The following is a 19,568-nucleotide window of genomic DNA, read 5'->3' as shown; positions in this document are numbered from 1 at the left end:
AGCATTAGGCATAATTGGGCCAGTCGGGTCATCATCCCTGACCTTAGATCTAAGTAACCCATCAGACTAGCATCAGGCTCCTATCGGGCCCCATCAGACTAGACAAAAAAAATGCAGAAATAACTAGAACAAACCAGACAGCAACCATTTCAACACAAAACAACAAAAAAATAACAACAACCCATAAATCAATCATGAAAATAACATTCTAAACTAAACATAAGAACCAAAAAAAAAAAAAATTACTTACCCATTGATTGTTGCTAAAAGTTGTTGGGTGCCTTAAAAATGGAGTCTCACACCAAAATCCCTAAATTCTAGTTCTTAGTAGCTTGGAGAGGTTAATTTTTTTTTGATGAATAAGAGTCATTCTATTGCTCAACCAAAACTTTTACAATTTACATCCTCTTTTTTCAATCCACTTTCCTCATGTCTCTTAGTGTTCTACACTAACTAATTACATTTACAATTCAATTCAGCAACTCAGTATTACAATGCTACACTCGGTACATCAATCTGTTACAATTAGTTTCCTAATATCCATTGTTTATCCTCTTCATTGATCTTGGTTGACAATCCCAGAATCCTCAATGTGCAAACCTGTTGTATTCTCTGTATAATAACCTTTGTATGCCATAATTTTTGATGCCAAAACACATCATTTCTGGCTTTCCAGATGTGATATACCAGCACAGCCATAATTGTTCTCAAAATGTTCCTCCTAGCAGTCGGTATTGCCTTGCTTTTGCTGATATACTTTGCTATCTGCTGCATATTGGTTGTTGTCAATCTCCATTGCAGCCAGGAAATTATCCCCTTTAAGCATCTTTGGCTATACTCACACTCAAAGAATAAGTGATTACTTGATTCTTCTTCTTGTCCACAAAGTAAGCATGTCAAATCAATGTTTGTGTTGTATTTACCTATCCTCTCTTTGGTGTTTAATCTTCCCCAGAACACAAGCCATAGATAAACTTGTGCTTGGGAATGATTAACCTGTTCCAAACAATCTTGGACCAAGAGAGTCGTTCCCTGTTGTCAAAAAGAAGTTGATAGGTATGTTGAATTTTATATCTCTGCTGTACAAAACCAGCAGCATATGTCCTTTGCTTCAACTTATTCTTCACACCTACAATTTTCCTCCAATACCAGCAACAATCTAAAGGTGGTTCATAATCCCACCAACTACCATCTTTCAAATACACATTATGAATCCATTTAACAAATAAACAATCTTTCTTACTTGCAATGTCCCAAACATACCTTCCCATGGCTGCTATATTCTAATTTTTGATGTTTCTAAACCCGAGACCTCCTTCAGTTTTTGTTTGACAAATATTATCCAAAGCAGCCAATCCTGGACTTGAGCTCTCTTGTGTGTCTTTCCATAAAAAAGATATGCAAACAGCTTCAATATCTTTCAGCAACTTCTTTGGTAAGATCAAAATTTGAGCCCAATAAGTATGGATAGCCAAAAGTACAGAGTTTATCAACGTTGCTCTCCCCATGTATGACAAGTTCCTAGAACTCCACATTCTTATTCTTCCTGTCATTTTTTCTAGAAGCTCTTGGCATTCCACTCTAGATAGCCTTTTAGAACAAATCGGTATCCCCAAATATCTAAAAGCCAGTGTGCTTCTAGAGAAATTTGATGCTTCTAGAATCCTTAGTACCTCCAACTCTGGCATCCCTGAATAATACACCGAAGTCTTCTGAACATTAGGCTCCAAACCAGAAGTTGAGGAGAAAAGTTTCAGGCCTTTGAGCATGAGCATTGCTGAAATAAAGTCCCCATGGCAAAACACCAACAAGTCATCTGCAAAACAGAGGTGATTCAGTTTGAGGGATGAACACCTGTCATGAAATTTGAATCCTTGCCATTCCCCAATCTTCTTAAATATTCGAGACAAATACTCCATGCCAAGAACAAAAAGAAGAAGGGGCATGGGGTCTCCTTGCCTTAACCCTCTCTTTGCTTCAAAAAATCCACACATGGAACCATTAAGGAGAAGAGAAAACTTTGGAGTCTTAATACAATTCATAATTAATTGTATGAACTGCATAGGAAACTCAAAGGCAGTTAACATCTCCTCCAAGAAGTCCCAATCAATGGTGTCATATGCCTTCCTTAGATCTATCTTGATCATGCAACTAGGCTTACAATTCTTCCTTCCATATAATCTGACCAAGTCTTGGCAAACCAAGATGTTATGTGCTATATATCTCCCATGAACAAAGCCACCTTGATTTTCTACAATAAGAGCAGGAAGAATTTTCCTAAGCCTATTGCAAATAACCTTGGTAGCTACCTTATATAGTACATTACAGCAAGAGATAGGACTGAAGTCAACTACACTTTTAGGACAAACTGATTTGGGAATGAGTGTGATGGTAGTGGCATTTATTTCTTTGAGAATCTTCCCAGAATTCAAAAAGGATAACACAACTTCCTCAATGTCCTTACCAACAATTTGCCATTGGAGAGGTTAATTGTATACTAAAAATAAAATTTTAGTTTGAATTGTTAGAGAAGATGAGAGAAAATGAGGTTTGAGAGAAAGAGAGGGACGGTTGGGAGGAATTGAGTGAGTATAAGGGGCATTTTACTCAACATAATTGTATACCTATTTTTTCAATATTGATACACATAAGTTTAATTTTCCCCTAATGTATGCATAATTAGTCAAATTTCCCTACTGAATTGGGTGATCGCAATATCCTTAACTAAAGACATGCTGTAATACAAATTCAAGATTCGTAAAGTAAATATGGGATTTCATTACCCCTATGTAGTTTTTAGTTGTATAACTAAAATTATTTAATGAAACTTTAATTTGGATATTTTATCGTACTTATGTGTACCTTAATTTTATCTGAGAAAATTATCGTAAAAGGACCAGAATAAACATAAGATTTAGAGTTTGTTCGCTTAAGTATATTGTCACATGAAATTATATAATGAATATATATATATCGTAATACATGAAAGATAATACTCACCATATAATGAGGACCTATTGCCATGATTCATATATTTGTTATTTAGCTTGGATAATCGTTGGACTTGAGTGGCACATTAATATAATATCGATTAAGTGAGAGAATATAAGAATATTTTCTAATGTTGGAATTATTAATTATATTAATTTTAATTGATTTAACTAAAAGTCAGTATTTAGTTTAATTGATAAATATTCGAAATGTGGTCAACATTATTTAATTACTAATTTAATTTATTTTAGTTGTCCAGATTATATTTCCTCATTAATTGTCAAAATATTCTGACAATTAATTGTGGCAGAGACTTTAATAGGAGGTCTCACCTACATAAATACAGGGTCTCGGTGAAAAATAATAAATCTATATAAAGATAGTAGATCGAGCTTGGAATCCCGATTACCCACGCTAATCAGTTTCCTTTGCAGATCAAAGCTTGTGTGAGATTGAAGCTCAAAGATTTAATGACTGAAGGTATTTCGATCCCTTGTTCATAATGCATATATATTTGATTAATTCCGCACTTCATACACAATTTATATATGATTCAAGTTTTACATAAAATTTGTAACATTGATTTTATATGTGTTGAATAGCATTAGACATATTCCAGTTTTTATGATTTACAAATTATTTGAAAAATTAGAAACTTAATTTGCATTTTTTTGGACTGTTCCGGGGCACTGAGTGTCAAATAAATTTTTGTACAAATATTTACACAGGTTATAATTTTTGAGTTTATTCAAAATATAGTCGTTATGCTGTCGATTTTTTTTTAAAATAAAAGAGAATGTGTTCTTTTGTTATTTTTATTATATGTCTGCTTTTAATTATACTGATAAGAACCATATTGATCATGATTTGTGCATATTATTGTTTCACGAGCTAGTCTCTATGTCATCATAGGTAGATCAGGTGTGCACTCACCTATATGTAAATGACTTAAAATCTGTACAGAAAGTGAATTAAATTTGAGCCCTGATATTATGATAGTTATCAGGTGCGACTACCTAATTTTTAGATGTCGTTTTTTATAATTAGTATTGAAAGCTAAAAAATATTTAAGAACATGATTCGTTACATGTCAAAATTCAAGGGCAAAAATCTTAACGTACGCTTAGTTCCCAGTCCACTATAAAACCGAAAAAGAGTGATTCTCCTTTCTCTTTTGATAGTTTTGTTGTATACGCTACCAAATTCAAAAGTGCCACGTGGTCATTCAAGAAAGCGATGTGTATTCTCACATAGTGGAGAATCAAGATCTCTTGTTAAAAATTGGTATTTATATTGTGTGTTAAACTTATCAAAGTTTGATATTTTAATTAATTTTTTATTTATAAAAAAAATTTAATCTCTAATAAAGTTAACAAAAATAGTTAACATATTTACTATAAATTAAATTAGTTTTTTTTTGATAGGAATATAAATTAAATTAATTGATGTGTCAAATTTTAATAAGTTTAATAGAATATGCCACCTCAATTTTTAATAAAAGATCTTCATTCCACAGTAGAGAGAGTAGGTCTAGTCTTCTCATTTTATACCTTTATTTTTTTTGGCGGGTCAAGTAAAGTAAAACTATTTTTTTTGTCTTCATAAATTCCAAAATGTATTAAATCCATATCACGTTAATTAGCTAGCACGTATTGCCCAAAGTAACCTTATAATCCAATTCCGCCACGTGTCTAATAGTTAATCTTGACCGTCCACGTATGCTTCATTTGCCATGAAGCTGTTTCCTTTCTAACTACCTTTTAAAGTGATCGAACCACCAGAATACAACCTCCACCTCAATTATCAAATCCTACGGAGAAAAATGCGACACGTGTATTTTGAAATATTTTTGTAGTTACGTTTTTTTTTTTTTTTAGTTATTTTCGATCTAAACCCTCCACTCGTGCAATCAAACGAAACCCTAGGTCTTGTCCGGGTCTCTCACGGTAAAAAAATTGGGAATAGAAATTAACGAAAATCAATTTTGAAATTCGAATAATCGAATTAGGGTTTCAAATCAGGAGGTCCAGATTCATATCCTAATTCATGCCCACTATACGTGATCTTTACGATTCGCTTGAGGAGTCGATGGGCTCTGTCATTTTTGCTGAGGTACGAGTTTGATTAGTCTATGCTTTTAAAGAATTTATTTTTGTTTATTGAATTTGTGCGGGAATGATCTGAATGAGTGGGGGTAAAGGGCGTGATCCACAGCTTCGTTGTTTTTTTTCTTCCTTGGATTTATTTGTTTATTTATTTTTGGTGATTTTTAATTTTATAGTATGAATTTGGTGGTACAGATCTGAAAATGTGCAGAGGCTTGTACGATGGAATGTGAAAATTTCTGGGCTTTGATTCGGGGTTTTGGATTGAGGGGTTGTTGATGGAAAGTAGAATAGAAACCTCACATGGCACCGATGTCCCCAAAAAATCGAGATCTTTGGATCTTAAGAGTTTGTATAGAGCTAGAGCTTCGAAAGAAGTTGAAAACAAGAAATTGAAGAGAAAGGTAGCTGGAAATGAGGTTGATGAGAATAGGGACAAGAAGAAGAAAAATAGTAAAAAAGAGGTGTCTCTCAGTAGTTTGAAGAGTATTAGCAGTAATGGCAAGAGGTTAGATAGTGTTATTCATAGCAGGTTGAGCTCTGATTTGCATGATTCGAAGAACTTGAAGTTGGAGAGAGGTCAGAACTTGAACGGTAGTATTGGGTTTAATAGCATTTCATCTCTTGGTAATGGCATTCAAGTCCCTAGGCGCAAACGGGGTTTTGTGGGGCGGAAGAAATTTGAAGGTGGTCAGGAGTCGAAGCGAGAAGGCCAGTCTGCTAGTAAAGTGGACCTTGTTGTTCAGAAGAGTAATTCAAGTGGGGAGGATTCTGGAAGTCAGGCTGAGTCCTGGAAGAAGGTCAAACGGAAAATTGGTTTTGATGAGTTCAAGGAAAACCGAAGTAGCGAGTCGAACTCAACTAGGCATGTAGAGGAAGTAGATGAGCGTGTGAGTCATTCTGTTGTAAATAATGGCGATTTGTCTCTAAAAAAATCACAGAGGAAACGACGTGGAAATAAAAAATTTGTACCAGACAGTGAAGATGTTGTGAAAAAAGCAGAACCCTTGAGTGACAAACCTTCTACGACACACAATACTACCCGAGAAGATGAGGAGAATCTTGAAGAAAATGCAGCAATGATGCTTTCTTCACGGTTTGATCCAAACTGCACTGGGTTTTCATCAAGCAACAAGGCAACTGCACTGGCATCTGTGGATGAGTTGTCATTTCTGTTATCTTCCGATCATGATTATGTTAGAAGTAGATCTAAGTCTCTGTCTGGCTCTGAATCTCCATCAAATGATACTGCTGGCAGAGTATTGAGGCCAAGGAAACAGCACAAAGAGAAAGGAAATTCAAGAAAAAGACGACATTTTTATGAATTTTTTTTCAGGGACTTGGATGCTTATTGGGTATTGAACCGGAGAATCAAGGTTTTTTGGCCTTTGGACCAGAGTTGGTATTACGGTCTTGTAAATGACTACGACGAAGAAAGGAAACTTCATCATGTTAAATATGATGACCGTGATGAGGAATGGATTAACCTTCAAAACGAGAGATTCAAACTCTTGCTACTTCCTAGTGAAGTTCCTGGTAAGGTTCAGCGAGGAAAATCATCGGGCAAAGATAAAAGTTCTGATCAGAAAAAAAGAAGCTTGAAGCCCAAAAAAGATAAGGGGAAGAGGGATTTACCCACGCAAGATGATAGCTGTATAGGCAGTAGTTATATGGACTCGGAGCCCATTATTTCTTGGCTGGCTCGATCCACACGGCGGGTGAAATCTCCTTTTCGTGCTTTTAAGAAACAGAAGACATCTGATTCATCAACTATGAAGCCACTGCTGGCTCGATTGTCTAAAGATTCTGTCTCTATTCATGGTTCTGTAGGAAGTGGTAATATGAGAAGGGATAAAAGAAATTTGCCTAGATGTTCAAAGTTAACCAATGGATATGCTGGTGATGCAGTGGGGGATTCTGCCTCAGAAAGCATTACTTGCCCCAAAGACAGCAAAATGCCTATTGTTTATTTTAGGAGGCGGTTTCGCAAGACTGGTGTAGAACTGTCCCGCAGATGTGAGAAGAATCATTTCTGTAGAAGTGCATTTGTTCCTGTTAGTCCCTCTGCTCCCTTTGTTGATGAAATTGGGGATTTTGAAAAGCAGGATGTATTTGTTGGAAGATTGGACCAAGGTGGGCCATTGTGGTCTGCTGACGAGGCTGGTGTGCTTAAATTATTGCTTCCAGAGATTGAGTTAGGGAAGTTCAAGTTCGATATAGACTTTCCATTGGTACATATTTTGTATCACTCCTTAGGAGTGGATAACTTTTGGTTGTTTAATGCTACAATGCTGCTTCATTATGGTGCAGTGGTGATCACATGGCCACAGGTTCATTTGGAGATGCTTTTTGTAGACAATGTAGTTGGATTAAGGTATCTATTGTTTAAAGGCTGTTTAAAGCAAGCTTTGGCCTTTGTTTTTCTGGTATTGGGTACATTTCGCCAACCTACCGAACACGAGAAATTTGCTGAGTTGCAATTGCCAGTAACAACAATCAGGTTCAAGCTAACATGTTGTCAGCGTCTTCAAAAGCAGCTTGTGTTCGCATTTTACAACTATGTTGAGTTGGAAAATTCAAAGTGGACGTTTCTGGACTGGAAACTCAAGAGGCATTGTTTACTCAATAAGCAACTACCTCGGTCCGAATGCACTTACACTAATATTCAGATGCTTCAGAGTAGAGCAAACCATTCTTCTCATTCTCAAGTATGGAGGCAGCCTACTTTAACCAAGGTAAGGTATCTTCTGATAGGTTTCAATCTTAATATAAACTTAGGAGGTGGTAATAGGGTTTTGTATTTTCAAGTCTCTTCTGTAGCTGTTTTACCTTTATCTGATTAACATATTTGCAGTTGGATAGTACTACAATCATTTTTTTATACAAGGAAGTTAACATTTATTTGATGTGGTCTTGTAGTTTGTTATTGTAAATTATATATGTAAGTGACATTGACTTTTGTAAATTTTGTAACTGATTAGGGCACACAGAAGAGGTGTAGGCAGGGAATAAGTTTCATGGGTCCCTCCAGGGAGTCTGCTTTTATAAACATCCGTCCTAATTCTGATGAGATGTACAAAAAGCTTCCTCCTCTTGCTCTTTCTTTTACCGCTGCCCCTACCTTCTTTCTTAGTTTGCATCGCACGCTGCTTATTGAGCATTCTCTGGCTTGGTTGAGCTTCCAGGAGCATGATTCAGTAGAACATCTAGAAAATTCTGGAAGCATGTTGATGGATGACAGCTCTAGTATGGAGGAATGCTCAAATAAAGGTTCAGAATTCACTCTTGAGGATAATATGAATAATCTTTCGACGGAGGCTGCTTCTGATGGTTGCTTCTCCTCTGCTAGGCAGGAGTTAAGCACCGGTCCTTCAGTTTGTAGTAATGGAGGTAGGTTAAAATCCTCCCAGCTTTACCACAATGACGATGATAGTGTGGCTGGGACTGTGGCAACCATTCAGCCACATGCATGGCAAAACCGCCATCCAGTGCCAGACCAGTGTGCTCTATCTTCAAGGACTACAGTTGGCAAAGATACGTCTGAGATTGGGTGTCATTCTTTTTTGAATGGTCTCAGTGTTGAAATCCCACCATTTAACCGGTTGGAGAAGTCTCATATTGGGGAGTTACATGGTGCTCAGCAGTCTTCAGAGCTTCCTTGGAGTGCAAATGGTAGCATCTTTCCCAGCCCTAACCCCACTGCTCCTAGAAGCACGTGGCATCGAAATAAGCACAATGCATCATTTGGATATCCCTCACATGGCTGGTCTGACGGGAAGGCAGGCGCAGTCTATAATGGTTTTAGCAATGGACCTAGGAAGCCACGAACCCAGGTGTCATATTCATTGCCGTTTGGAGGTTCTGAATTCAGTCCAAAGCAAAAAAGTATACAAAAAAATCTTCCCTCTAAACGAATTAGGAAAGCTAATGATAAGAGGTCAACAGATGTTTCCAAAGGATCACAGAGAAATTTGGAGTTGTTATCTTGTGATGTAAATATTTTAATTACTGTTGGTGACAGAGGTTGGAGGGAATCTGGGGCACTGGTTGTGCTGGAGCTTTTAAATCATAATGAGTGGAAGCTTGCTGTTAAGGTGTCAGGTATAACAAAGTACTCCTACAAGGCACATCAGTTTTTGCAGCCTGGGTCAACAAACCGTTACACACATGCTATGATGTGGAAGGGAGGAAAGGACTGGACTTTGGAGTTTCAGGATAGAAGCCAATGGGCTCTTTTCAAAGAGATGCACGAAGAATGTTACAATCGGAACATTCGAGCTGCTTCGATGAAAAACATTCCTATTCCTGGTGTTCATTTGATTGAGGAAGGAGACGAAAATGGAACAGAAATAGCATTTCCTCGCAATTCTAAATACTTTAGACAGGTTGAAACAGATGTTGAGATGGCTTTGAATCCATCTCGTGTTTTATATGACATGGATAGTGATGATGAGCAGTGGATTCTGAACACACGAAAAAATTCTTCAGAATTTGATGACGACAGTTCAGGAAAGATATCTGAAGAGATGTTTGAGAAAATTATGGACATGTTTGAGAAGGCTGCATATTCTCAACAGCGGGACCTGTTGACATCAGATGAAATAGAAGAGCTCACGGCTGGAGTTGGGCCCATGGATGTAATTAAAGTCATTTACGAGCATTGGCAGCTGAAAAGGAAGAAGAATGGAATGCCTTTAATTAGGCATCTTCAGGTACTTTTTCATCTATACTGTCATCACTTTCAAGGAGTCATAAACTAATAAATGTGCATGAATATTCTCTGAAGCTTGAAAAGTATGCGTATTTATAATTGAATGGTTTATTTTGATGAAAAAACATTGATGGTTTATGTGGTTGGCTGTTGGATTGGAGTACTTTAAACAGCGAGTACTGGCAATTAAGAAGTAAAGTAAAAAGTATAAAGTTCTGAACAATGATCAGTTCTATAGCTTGTAGTTCCAACTCTTATTTAAACTTACTGCTGACTCTGTTTATGGATGCTTTTCCTTTGTTAATGTACTTGTCTTGTTATTCAGCCGCCCTTGTGGGAAAGGTACCAACAAGAAGTGAGAGAATGGGAATTAGCAATGACCAAACTTCATAGCAGCTATCCAAATGGATGCCAGGAGAGATTTGAACTAATTGAGAAGCCACCCATGTTTGCTTTCTGTATGAAACCACGGGGTTTGGAAGTTCCAGATAAGGGATCAAAACAAAGGTCACACAAGAAGCTCTCAGTTGCCGGGCAAAGCAATGCCACATTTGATCAGGATGGTTACCATGCCTTTGGTAAGCCCCTTATCCTCTGTGTATCACATTACTATTCAAATTTATTCTCGGTTTGCTTGCATTGCATTACTCTTACATTCTATGCTTCTGCAGGAAGGAGATTGAATGAATTTTCTTTTGGGGATGAGAAGTTTGTATATCCAGGGCATAATTATGACTCTTTAGATGATTCCCCATTGCCTCAGATGTCATCTCCTAGGATTTTTTTGCCACGGGATGCAGTTAGCATGTCAATGAGTAACATTGGGCTTGACAGAAATCATTTTCATAGATTTCACAAGAGAAGGTCAAAGAAGTTCAGGAATATAGTTTCGCCTAACGACAGCCAGGCGATGGCTTTATATGATCGTAGAATGTTAGAAAAAAGACATGAGCATCATCAGTGGAATATTGGTTCTTCTGAGTGGCAGAGTCCACAGCATTTCCACCTAGAGAGATCTCAGAGGCATATCATTGAGAAATTTGATGGTCCAGATCTTGATGAGTTCAGGTTGCGTGATGCTTCTTGCGCTGCTGAACATGCTATTAACATTGCGAAGCTTAAGAGAGAAAGAGCTCAGAGAATGGTTTACAGAGCAGATGTAGCAATTCACAAGGCTGTGGCTGCTCTTATGACTGCTGAAGCGATGGAAGAATGTTCTGAGAACTCAGACGACGATGGGTAGTACTGAAGTATTGGAGAGAGAATTTCCCAATTTCACTAACATGCTGTTCTGCAGCTTGGGAGACTTCCTAATATGTGTAAATTTGTCATAGGCATTGTTTTCTCACTGGAAAAGAAAGCCAGGTTTTACTTCGTCAACAATGGTGAGACTTTTCGTCATTGTCAGTAGGACTTCGCCACAAGCATCTAACATGAGAGCTATTCGTCGTCCTTGGTGAGAACGAAGGAGAAACTTGGACGCAGCCAGCAACTTACCCTGTTCCTGTGAGCCCTTTTTGCCAACTTGAGCACATCCCTTGGTTCAGTACAAATTGTTGAACTGAAACTGCGGGGCTAAGGGAAATTTGTGAGATATTGGTTAAGCATCATCACTTTGTACAGAAATTCTTTTTACCTTTTTTGTTCACTACCCCATTTAGCCTCATCATTTTCATTTGTCCCCCTCACCTCTTTTTTTTTTTTTGGTTATTTCAAGTGTTCGATATCAAAGCAGTAGTTGTCGAAAATAATACAACACACCACTTGAATATGGATTAATACTATCTACTACTTTAGCGTTAATGGGAATATATATATACACATACACATAAACGCACGAAAATAAATGTTGAAGACTTTTTATATCGCTATTGCATTAGACACTTTCTAATGCTTTCTGTCTATTTCTAGTAAGGGTGGTAAAACATGTCACTAATGCTTTCTGTCAATTTCTAGTAAGGGTGGTAAAACATGTCAGTATATTTTGCGCTAGGCATGTCGACGCACGCTAAACTTCTTACTCCTAATTTGATCCATAAAAAAAAATTGTGCTGTGTTCATGTCGTAGAGTTGTAGAAAAAGAGATTAAGATTTAGAAAATTTAAACATAAGCTTGTATATTTTAAAAATATTTCAAATTTCTTTTAAAAATTTGACTTAGAATTACTCAACATGAATTAATAAATATATATATTGCCACAAAAAAAATGGGTGATTCTACAATGCACCCCCTTAAAAGAGATGTATTCATGCACCCTTAACTTATTTCGGCATTCAGAAAAAAAATTTAATCTAATTTTTTTTCATATTCATGTACGTTATGGCTATTTAAGATATCTTACAAAATTTTGAGAAATTCAGAATAATTTACAATATAGAAAACAATGTTCAAACAGTCGATTTTACACGCGTATAAAATAAAATTATCACGCGTGCAATACAATGTTTGAATATAGTTTTCGGCGTGTTAAACTTTTCCAAATTTCTTAAAATTTTGCAGGATGTCATAAATAACTATAACGTACATGACCATGAGAAAAAATTTGACTGAAAAATTATTTCGGATGCTAAAACAGATAGGGGTGCATCAATATATCCATTTTAAGGGTGTGCATTGTAGAATTTTCCAAAAATATATATTTATGTAATTTATATTATTAATAATTATATTTAAATTTTTCAGAGAACGTTTTAAACACGTCAAGTTCATATTAAGTAGATTGTGTTGTATTTGACCTGTTTTTTTTTTATTTCACGCTAGATGTGTTGGCCTACTTTCGACTTGTACCTAATTTTTTCGACTTCTACCAATAAAATTTGTGTTGTGTTCATGTTGTGCGATCATGTCGAAATTCATATTGCCACTCTTAGTTTCTAGAAGAATATTGCACATCAATCTTTATGTAGAGAAGAGTTATCTGGTGATATCACCTTAGTCGTCCATGTATAAGCACTAGATCACGTCAAATGAAGTACTAGGCACTACTAGTACCAAAAATTGCCAATAACTAACAATACCAATTACCAAGTACATCAAAAGATGTTTATATTCTATTGCGCAAGTATACGTAAATATTACCAAGTAGTAATGATGACAAATACAAGCATCGTTCTCTCTGAGGATTGTTAGTAAATACCAAAATAAATTTTTTATTTTTATTTGGCTAATAAAAATTGGATTTCAAAATTAATAAAAACAAGAAAAACAAAATTAATTGAAACTAACAAACTTAAGAAATAAATAATAAAAATTAATTCAATAAATGTTAAACAATGGCTTTTTTGTTTATTTTTTTTAAAGAAGATTCATTATGGTTACATGATCACGTAGAAAAAATTTGCACTATCTCACGTAGAGAAGACTACAAACGACAAACCACGTTAATTACAAAGTAGAGCAAAACCTCAAAGCTCACTAAGGAGAATAAAGTTACAAAGCTCACAAAACAACCTAACGCTAACACTATTAATGACATAGGGTGCCAAACACCATTATTACAAAGAAAATAAAACACACAAAACAATATAGAAAAAATTAAAGGACCACGCCACCAAGTCGCTCCAAAGTCAAATACCAAGAGGAAAGGAGCTCCAGGATCAGCTCATATCATGCTGAAAAAATGGGTAAAGGAGGCAGTACTAAACTCTCAACAAGAAACGCCCATTATCGGCCTCCCAAAAGGGTTCAAAACGGTCAAGAAGCCAAGATAGGGACACACTTCCCTTAGGTAAAACCTGAGTCCCTCCCTCTACATCTACAAACCTTTGGGAGCTCAAAAAGGAGCTCTAGTGTACCTGAGCCGGACGCTTGAAATGAACACTGGGAGCCAACACCAAGAAAAAAAACCTAATCCACCAAAACCTAATCCACATAGGAGATCGGTAATGCTTTCTTAAACCCTTCCTTAACATAATCACCCCAGGCATGACTTGTCATCCAGAGGGCGACAAGGGGTTGTCGTCAGCATCAAACCCTCCGTCAATTACAGGAGGGCTAGCCGTGACGTTAATTTATACCTCTTCTTTGAAGGACTCCTGCACCTCCGACTCATTTTGCTCAGCCATGAGTTGGTCAATGTGCGAGTCTCTGGCCGGTACGGTCTTTGTTGTTTGTTTTGTGTTCGCCAGGTTTAACTTGGGCGAGGGCAGTGGTTTTGAGGTATGCCTTGCTACTATAACTATTAAGTCTGCCTAGGCGGAGTCTCTCCTCAATAAAGTTAGATGACCAACAAGAAAAGTGTTAAGGGTGTCTGGTCGGACTCTATAAGTCCACCAAGACGGAAGAAATTTCCTCTAACCTCTATGCAACTCCTAGATATGGTGACTGTATCCTTCTCCACCGATCTGGTCAGGATAGTGGTGATGTTGGAATTGAGGTTCTGAGGAGTCGCTTGAGACTTTCCACTTGAAAGAATTTGAGAAAAGTGATTATTCACTTGAAGATGAGGACGAATCTATCGTACGAAGTTTTTGGGTGATCTTCAAAAAGTTATTGGAGCAAGTCGTTGTCTACTCAGTTATCACCTCCCTAGAATTTAGCTGAGTTCGCCTACAAAAGAAGAAGGACAAAGAGGTGAGTCACCAAACATTTTCGGAATGCCTCTTCGAGAAAAACATTCCAATACTCTGACTAGGGAAAGGAAAGAGATCTAATTTAGAGAAACCCATCTTGGGAAAAAGGATTCTAGTGTTTTGGAGACTTAAAATAGATAGGAAACCCTAAAAATTATGAGAAATAACCTAAGAGAATGTGATGAAGGAATTACACGTGTACTGCTTTAATGTGGATCAAATCGACCCTGCCAGTCAGCATCTGTGTTTGTTTTAATCAAAAATTTGAGAATTTAAATTCTTATAGCAATTGAGTGGGAGCGCTAATCATAGATATGGAATCTATAGCTTCTATCTGGACATAGAAGTGAAATGATGATTTCCTTCGAGCTTGGCTAAACAGATAAATGGTTGAGTACTCATTTCAGTGATTATGTTAGTTCACTGAAATATTATTTATAGGTGGCTAAGTATTTTAAGGATAAAATACATTGAAGGGTGTAACTGTAAATTAATCCCTATGCAATGTAAATCATCTATAGAGGATTATTGATTATTGGGATTATAACAATGGATAATTAATAGCATATCTATATCGTGGAACATATAGAGCGTTCTATATAACTGAGAGTGCAATTCCAAGTTCTATGGTGGATGCAATGAGGAATTAATAAGTTAGTGGATTTACTTGGTAAATTCTAGATCTGCTTATTGGAAGCTCGGATATATAGGCCCATGGTCCCCATACTAGTTGAGACAATACTGCTTGTAAGACTCAGTTAATTGATTTTAATTAATCAATTATAATTCTAAAATTAGACTATGTCTAGTTTGTGAATTTTCACTAAGCTAGGGCTTAATTGTGAAGAAAAGAGATTTTAGGATTTATTTATTAATTAAGACACTTTATTAAGTCTAATTAATAAATATATTAAATGACAATTTTATTTAATAATTAATTTTAATTATTAAATAATTAGATTTGACATTTAAGTGGTTAAATAGGAAAAATGGTATTTTTGAGAAAATAAGATGAATAATTGGAGAAATGGCAAAATTGCAAAGTGGGGCTCAATATCCATGGCCGCCCACTTAAAGAGCAATTTACCATTTTATTTTTTCATTATTTTAATGCCAAATAAATCTAACCTAACCCTAAGTGGTTTCCTATAAATAGGTAGTGATGCCTCAAAGAAAAAGATGCAAACACTTCCCTTCAGTAAAATTTTGAGCCATCTTCTCTCTACCTATTTTCGAAATTCTCTCTCTCTTTCTCTCTTCAAAATCGAAACCCTAGAGTAATTAGAGTAAGTGCCCACACACATCAAGTGGTACTCAATCATAGTGTGTAAGGCTGTGAAGAATCCAAATTCAAGAGAAGGAGAATCGGGCTCAGATCTTGGTGATACTCTGCTACAGAAAGGATACAAGGGTTAGAGATCTGAGCGGAAGGAGCCATTATAATTCCGCTGCACCCACTGTAAGGTTTCTGAAACTTTATATGTGTTTATTTCATATCGTTTTAGAAGTTCATGTTTAGGATGTTAAAAAATAGTTGTTAGTAAATCTAGATCCTGGTAAAATATATTCCAACACTTACTACTTCCCTGGTTGGTTGAGGCTTCTCATCGAAGAACAGTCTGATCAAGTTGAAAAGGACCAATCTCTCAAAGAACATCTCTCTTCTTGCTTTGTATATTTTTAAATGGCTAAAGATTGCAAATGGGTATTTTTGATCCTATTTATAGGATTACCAAGGGATATAATGGCAATCAATTTCAAAATATTCTATTTCTCCCCAAAAAGCAAAAAGGTAATCATTGTAGGGGTTGTGTAATTGTCAGTGCACGATCCCTAAGATGCGGTTTCCAAGAAAAGACAACTAATGCGAAGATTTTAAAGGATAAAGAAGGATTCACATGCTTCGGGTAGAAGTGATATCATATCCGTGCAGGCACGTGGGTACAAACACGTGTCACCTAGCCGTGCAACGTGTAAGGCCTAGAAAGTCCCCGTACGATCAGAAGTTTCCATGCAGACTTGGGGGCAAATGTTATCCCAAAATTCATACTAATGACGTGGCACTAGCAGGCTGATACGTGGTATGGAAATTTCCCATGAGCGGAGTATAACACCAATTTGTGACGACTAGGCCAGTTGATGCCAATAGAATCGAACAAGCCCAAGACCTCACCTCGCCCCGAACTATGTAAGCCATGTAATTGTAAAGTGAATGACTGAACAGAAGAATTCAATGAAGATCTTCAAAGATACTTTCCTTAATCAATTCCACAATAATAGGCTAATTAATATCCATATTTTCATGGGATTTGATTTGACAGATGAAAAAAATCATGAGATTCACATTTAAACCCTTCCTTATTTATCTCATATTTTTGGTGACTTATGTATTTATTCTTCCCTATAAATAGTGAGGTCAATTCGCTATTTAGATTTACGCACTTACAATAGAGAAAACACTCTAAAAATATTTGTAACCTTTTTGAGAGATATTAAGAAACTCACTTAGACGGATCTTGTCATCTTAATATTATTTCATAAGTAATACAATAAAATGGGATTAGGCTGTTACTGCTGAAATGGGTCGAACCTCTATAAATTTCGTGTGTTGTTTATATTATTAAAGTGTTATTCATTATTCTATTATTATATTACTGTTTGTGTCGTTTATATTATTAAAGTGTTATTTATTATTCTATTATTATATTGCTGTTTTATTGACTCCACGTCGTTGACTAGAAATGAGGTCAATAATGATTTAGATTAGATTCATTTTTTTAATAAAACCCATTTCTGCTTTCTACACTGATTTGGACTTATAAAACTAATATTAACCGCAAACCACACCGCACTTATGTGCTGTGTAAAATAATGTGGTTAACCATAGTTAAATTACTAATTTATATATTAAAGAAAAAAGAAAAAAATTCCAATAAACATACTCTTAAAAGTTTTTCACCCGTTCCTAATAACACATAGAGAAATAAGAATAAAAAGTAGGAATCTTCATATGATCATCATCAATGAAAAATAGTAATAAATAATTGTTCCTCTCCAAATCATGTTTTCCAGGATATTGATTTATTGCTTAAATTACGTTCTATTGTGTTGATCGAGGTTTTCGGCAACCAATAAAATAATAATAATTTAGAGAGCTGCAAGAAATTAAGAAGGAGAATTTTTACGTGGTTGGGGCGTTAATGAGCCTTAGTCCACGAGTCTGCGTATTTATGATAGTATTTAATACAGAGAATGTTCTTGGTGAGTATTTACTCTTCTAGTTCTTATGAAACCCAGAATTCTCAACCCCTCTTTAATGAGCTTTGGGGGGTATTTATAGTGTTTTTGTGGGGTGATCCCTAGAATTAAGGTACATGCATTTCTGTAACTATCAGTAAAGTCACACATTCCCAATGAATTTATCATAGGTAATGCATGGTCTAATCCCTAGGCTCTGTAGGGATTTTATGAGGGTAGTCTTTAATCCCTTTTGACTGATGTGATTCCTCACAGAATAGCCGTCACTAGACTTTATTGGTCATAGCCTAGTGGGTACAGATTGGGAGTTGTGCCGTCAGACTTTACTGCGTATGACAGTTTCAATACGCCTCCTCCCATGCGGCATTAAATGCGAGATGACTCTTCAGATGAAACGTGACACCTCCCGGAGATGCTATGTTGCCATCTTGCTCTCCGAGAGCATACGAGACTTACATGCCTTCTCCGGGAGGCATGTCTAAGGTAATCCTTTGCATGAAGAAGACTTAGCTGTTTTATTCAAATGCTAAACACTTTCCATCCACATGTCATCGTCCGGTTGGTCCACGTATTTTGGGCAAAATCAGGGGCAACATTTACCCCCAAGCCTTGTTTACTTATGGAGTGAACAAGGCTTGCTTAGATGCCTCTGGTTGCCTCCTCGGTTTCCTGGCACGTGCTTTGGGTGCGTGATGGTGTATTTAATGACCATCAATATTGCAGTTATTCACTTTTTGCAGGCGTCGATTCGTTTCTTATCCATTTATTGATACGACACATTAATGGGTGTCAGACGGGTACTCAAGCGTTTTCACCGCCTTGATGACGATTCAATCCAACTGTTGGATCCAGGGAATTCGAATCGATTGCCTTCCCAGCCGTTTGATGGTGGCTGATCACAGCTGTCTCACACATGCTTTGGCCTATAAAAGCCAACCTTCTTACTTCATTTGGTTACTTTCAGCATGTCACCAAATTTTCTCAAGTTTTTCAGAGAGAACAGAAACCTTTAAACACCATAGATTTCTTACTCCTTTTCCTTCGTCGCTGCCAATCAACTTTTTACCAGCGATCAACACCAACGCCCAGTTCCCAAGCTTTATGTAAGTTCTTCGCATCTTGTACTTTAGTTCATTGTTTGTTTACATAACATGCTTTACTGTTCATCTGCTTTTTCTGGGTTGGATGTTGACTTTCTAGGAATTCCTGTTTTGAGTTTCTGTACAACGCGTTAGATTCCTCTTTCTTTTCTGTTGAATTGTTTCTTTTCATCGTGTTTTTGTCGAGGACCCATCTTTGTCTCACGTAATGACACTCAAAGGTTTAGAGTAGACTTCGTCTTCTCGATTTTGACCCCTTTTTCCTTTTCTTTTTGCTTATTCGTAATGTCACTACCTGTAAAGCCCGCTTAGTTAATTTGGAAATTAGCAGTTGTTTATGTTTAATTATGAAATTATTTATAGCTATTTAAATAATTTATTACTGTTATTTATGGAATTCAGAAATGCATGATTATGTCATCAGTAGTTTGTATATTTCGCATTTCCGGTGTCCGGTATTTTGGAACTCGGCGTTTGGCTCAGTAGAAATCACAACTTAGTATGTTAGTATTTTGGGGACGGGTTTTAGGCATTGGGAATGTCGGGAATGGCCGGGAATTTAGAATGTCCCAAAAATACCCCCTTTAGTATGATTTTCATGGTTTTATGGTGGAGGGGCAAAATGGTCTTTTTGCCCCATTAGTGTTTTGTCTACTAGTGAGTTTATTAATTGAAATTAAATGTTTAATTATTTATTAATTGGCTGAAATGAATGTTATATGTGTATTTGATTTCATTTCTTCATTTTACAAAAAATCTCAAAGTTAGAAAAAAATAGAAAACTCTCTCTTTTTCCTCTCCACTTTCGGCTGGGTATTTGGGGTGCAAAAG

General features: G+C 36.4%; 1 protein-coding gene across 1 annotated transcript; it reads left to right on the top strand.

Annotated features, from left to right (window-relative positions):
- The first annotated feature begins 4,884 nt into the window (after window positions 1-4,884).
- LOC115699021 (uncharacterized) lies at window positions 4,885-11,610 on the top strand. Its single transcript, XM_030626234.2, has 5 exons — window positions 4,885-5,103; window positions 5,292-7,831; window positions 8,078-9,808; window positions 10,133-10,385; window positions 10,479-11,610. Exons 2-5 carry the CDS (start codon window positions 5,375-5,377, stop codon window positions 11,048-11,050), a joined length of 5,013 nt encoding a protein of 1,670 aa, XP_030482094.2. The 5' UTR covers window positions 4,885-5,103; window positions 5,292-5,374; the 3' UTR covers window positions 11,051-11,610.
- The last annotated feature ends 7,958 nt before the right edge of the window (window positions 11,611-19,568 follow it).

This window comes from Cannabis sativa, chromosome X (genome assembly GCF_029168945.1).
Source record: "Cannabis sativa cultivar Pink pepper isolate KNU-18-1 chromosome X, ASM2916894v1, whole genome shotgun sequence".
NCBI lineage: Eukaryota > Viridiplantae > Streptophyta > Magnoliopsida > Rosales > Cannabaceae > Cannabis > Cannabis sativa.
This window is presented reverse-complemented; position numbering and strand designations above follow the sequence as displayed.

Bases quoted from the DNA above. Each gene is read 5' to 3' on its own strand.
- LOC115699021 (XM_030626234.2), top strand. From the start codon at position 5,375: ATGGAAAGTAGAATAGAAACCTCACATGGCACCGATGTCCCCAAAAAA. The intron at 7,832-8,077 runs GTAAGGTATCTT...GTAACTGATTAG, and splicing joins GGCAGCCTACTTTAACCAAG to GGCACACAGAAGAGGTGTAG. The intron at 9,809-10,132 runs GTACTTTTTCAT...CTTGTTATTCAG, and splicing joins CTTTAATTAGGCATCTTCAG to CCGCCCTTGTGGGAAAGGTA.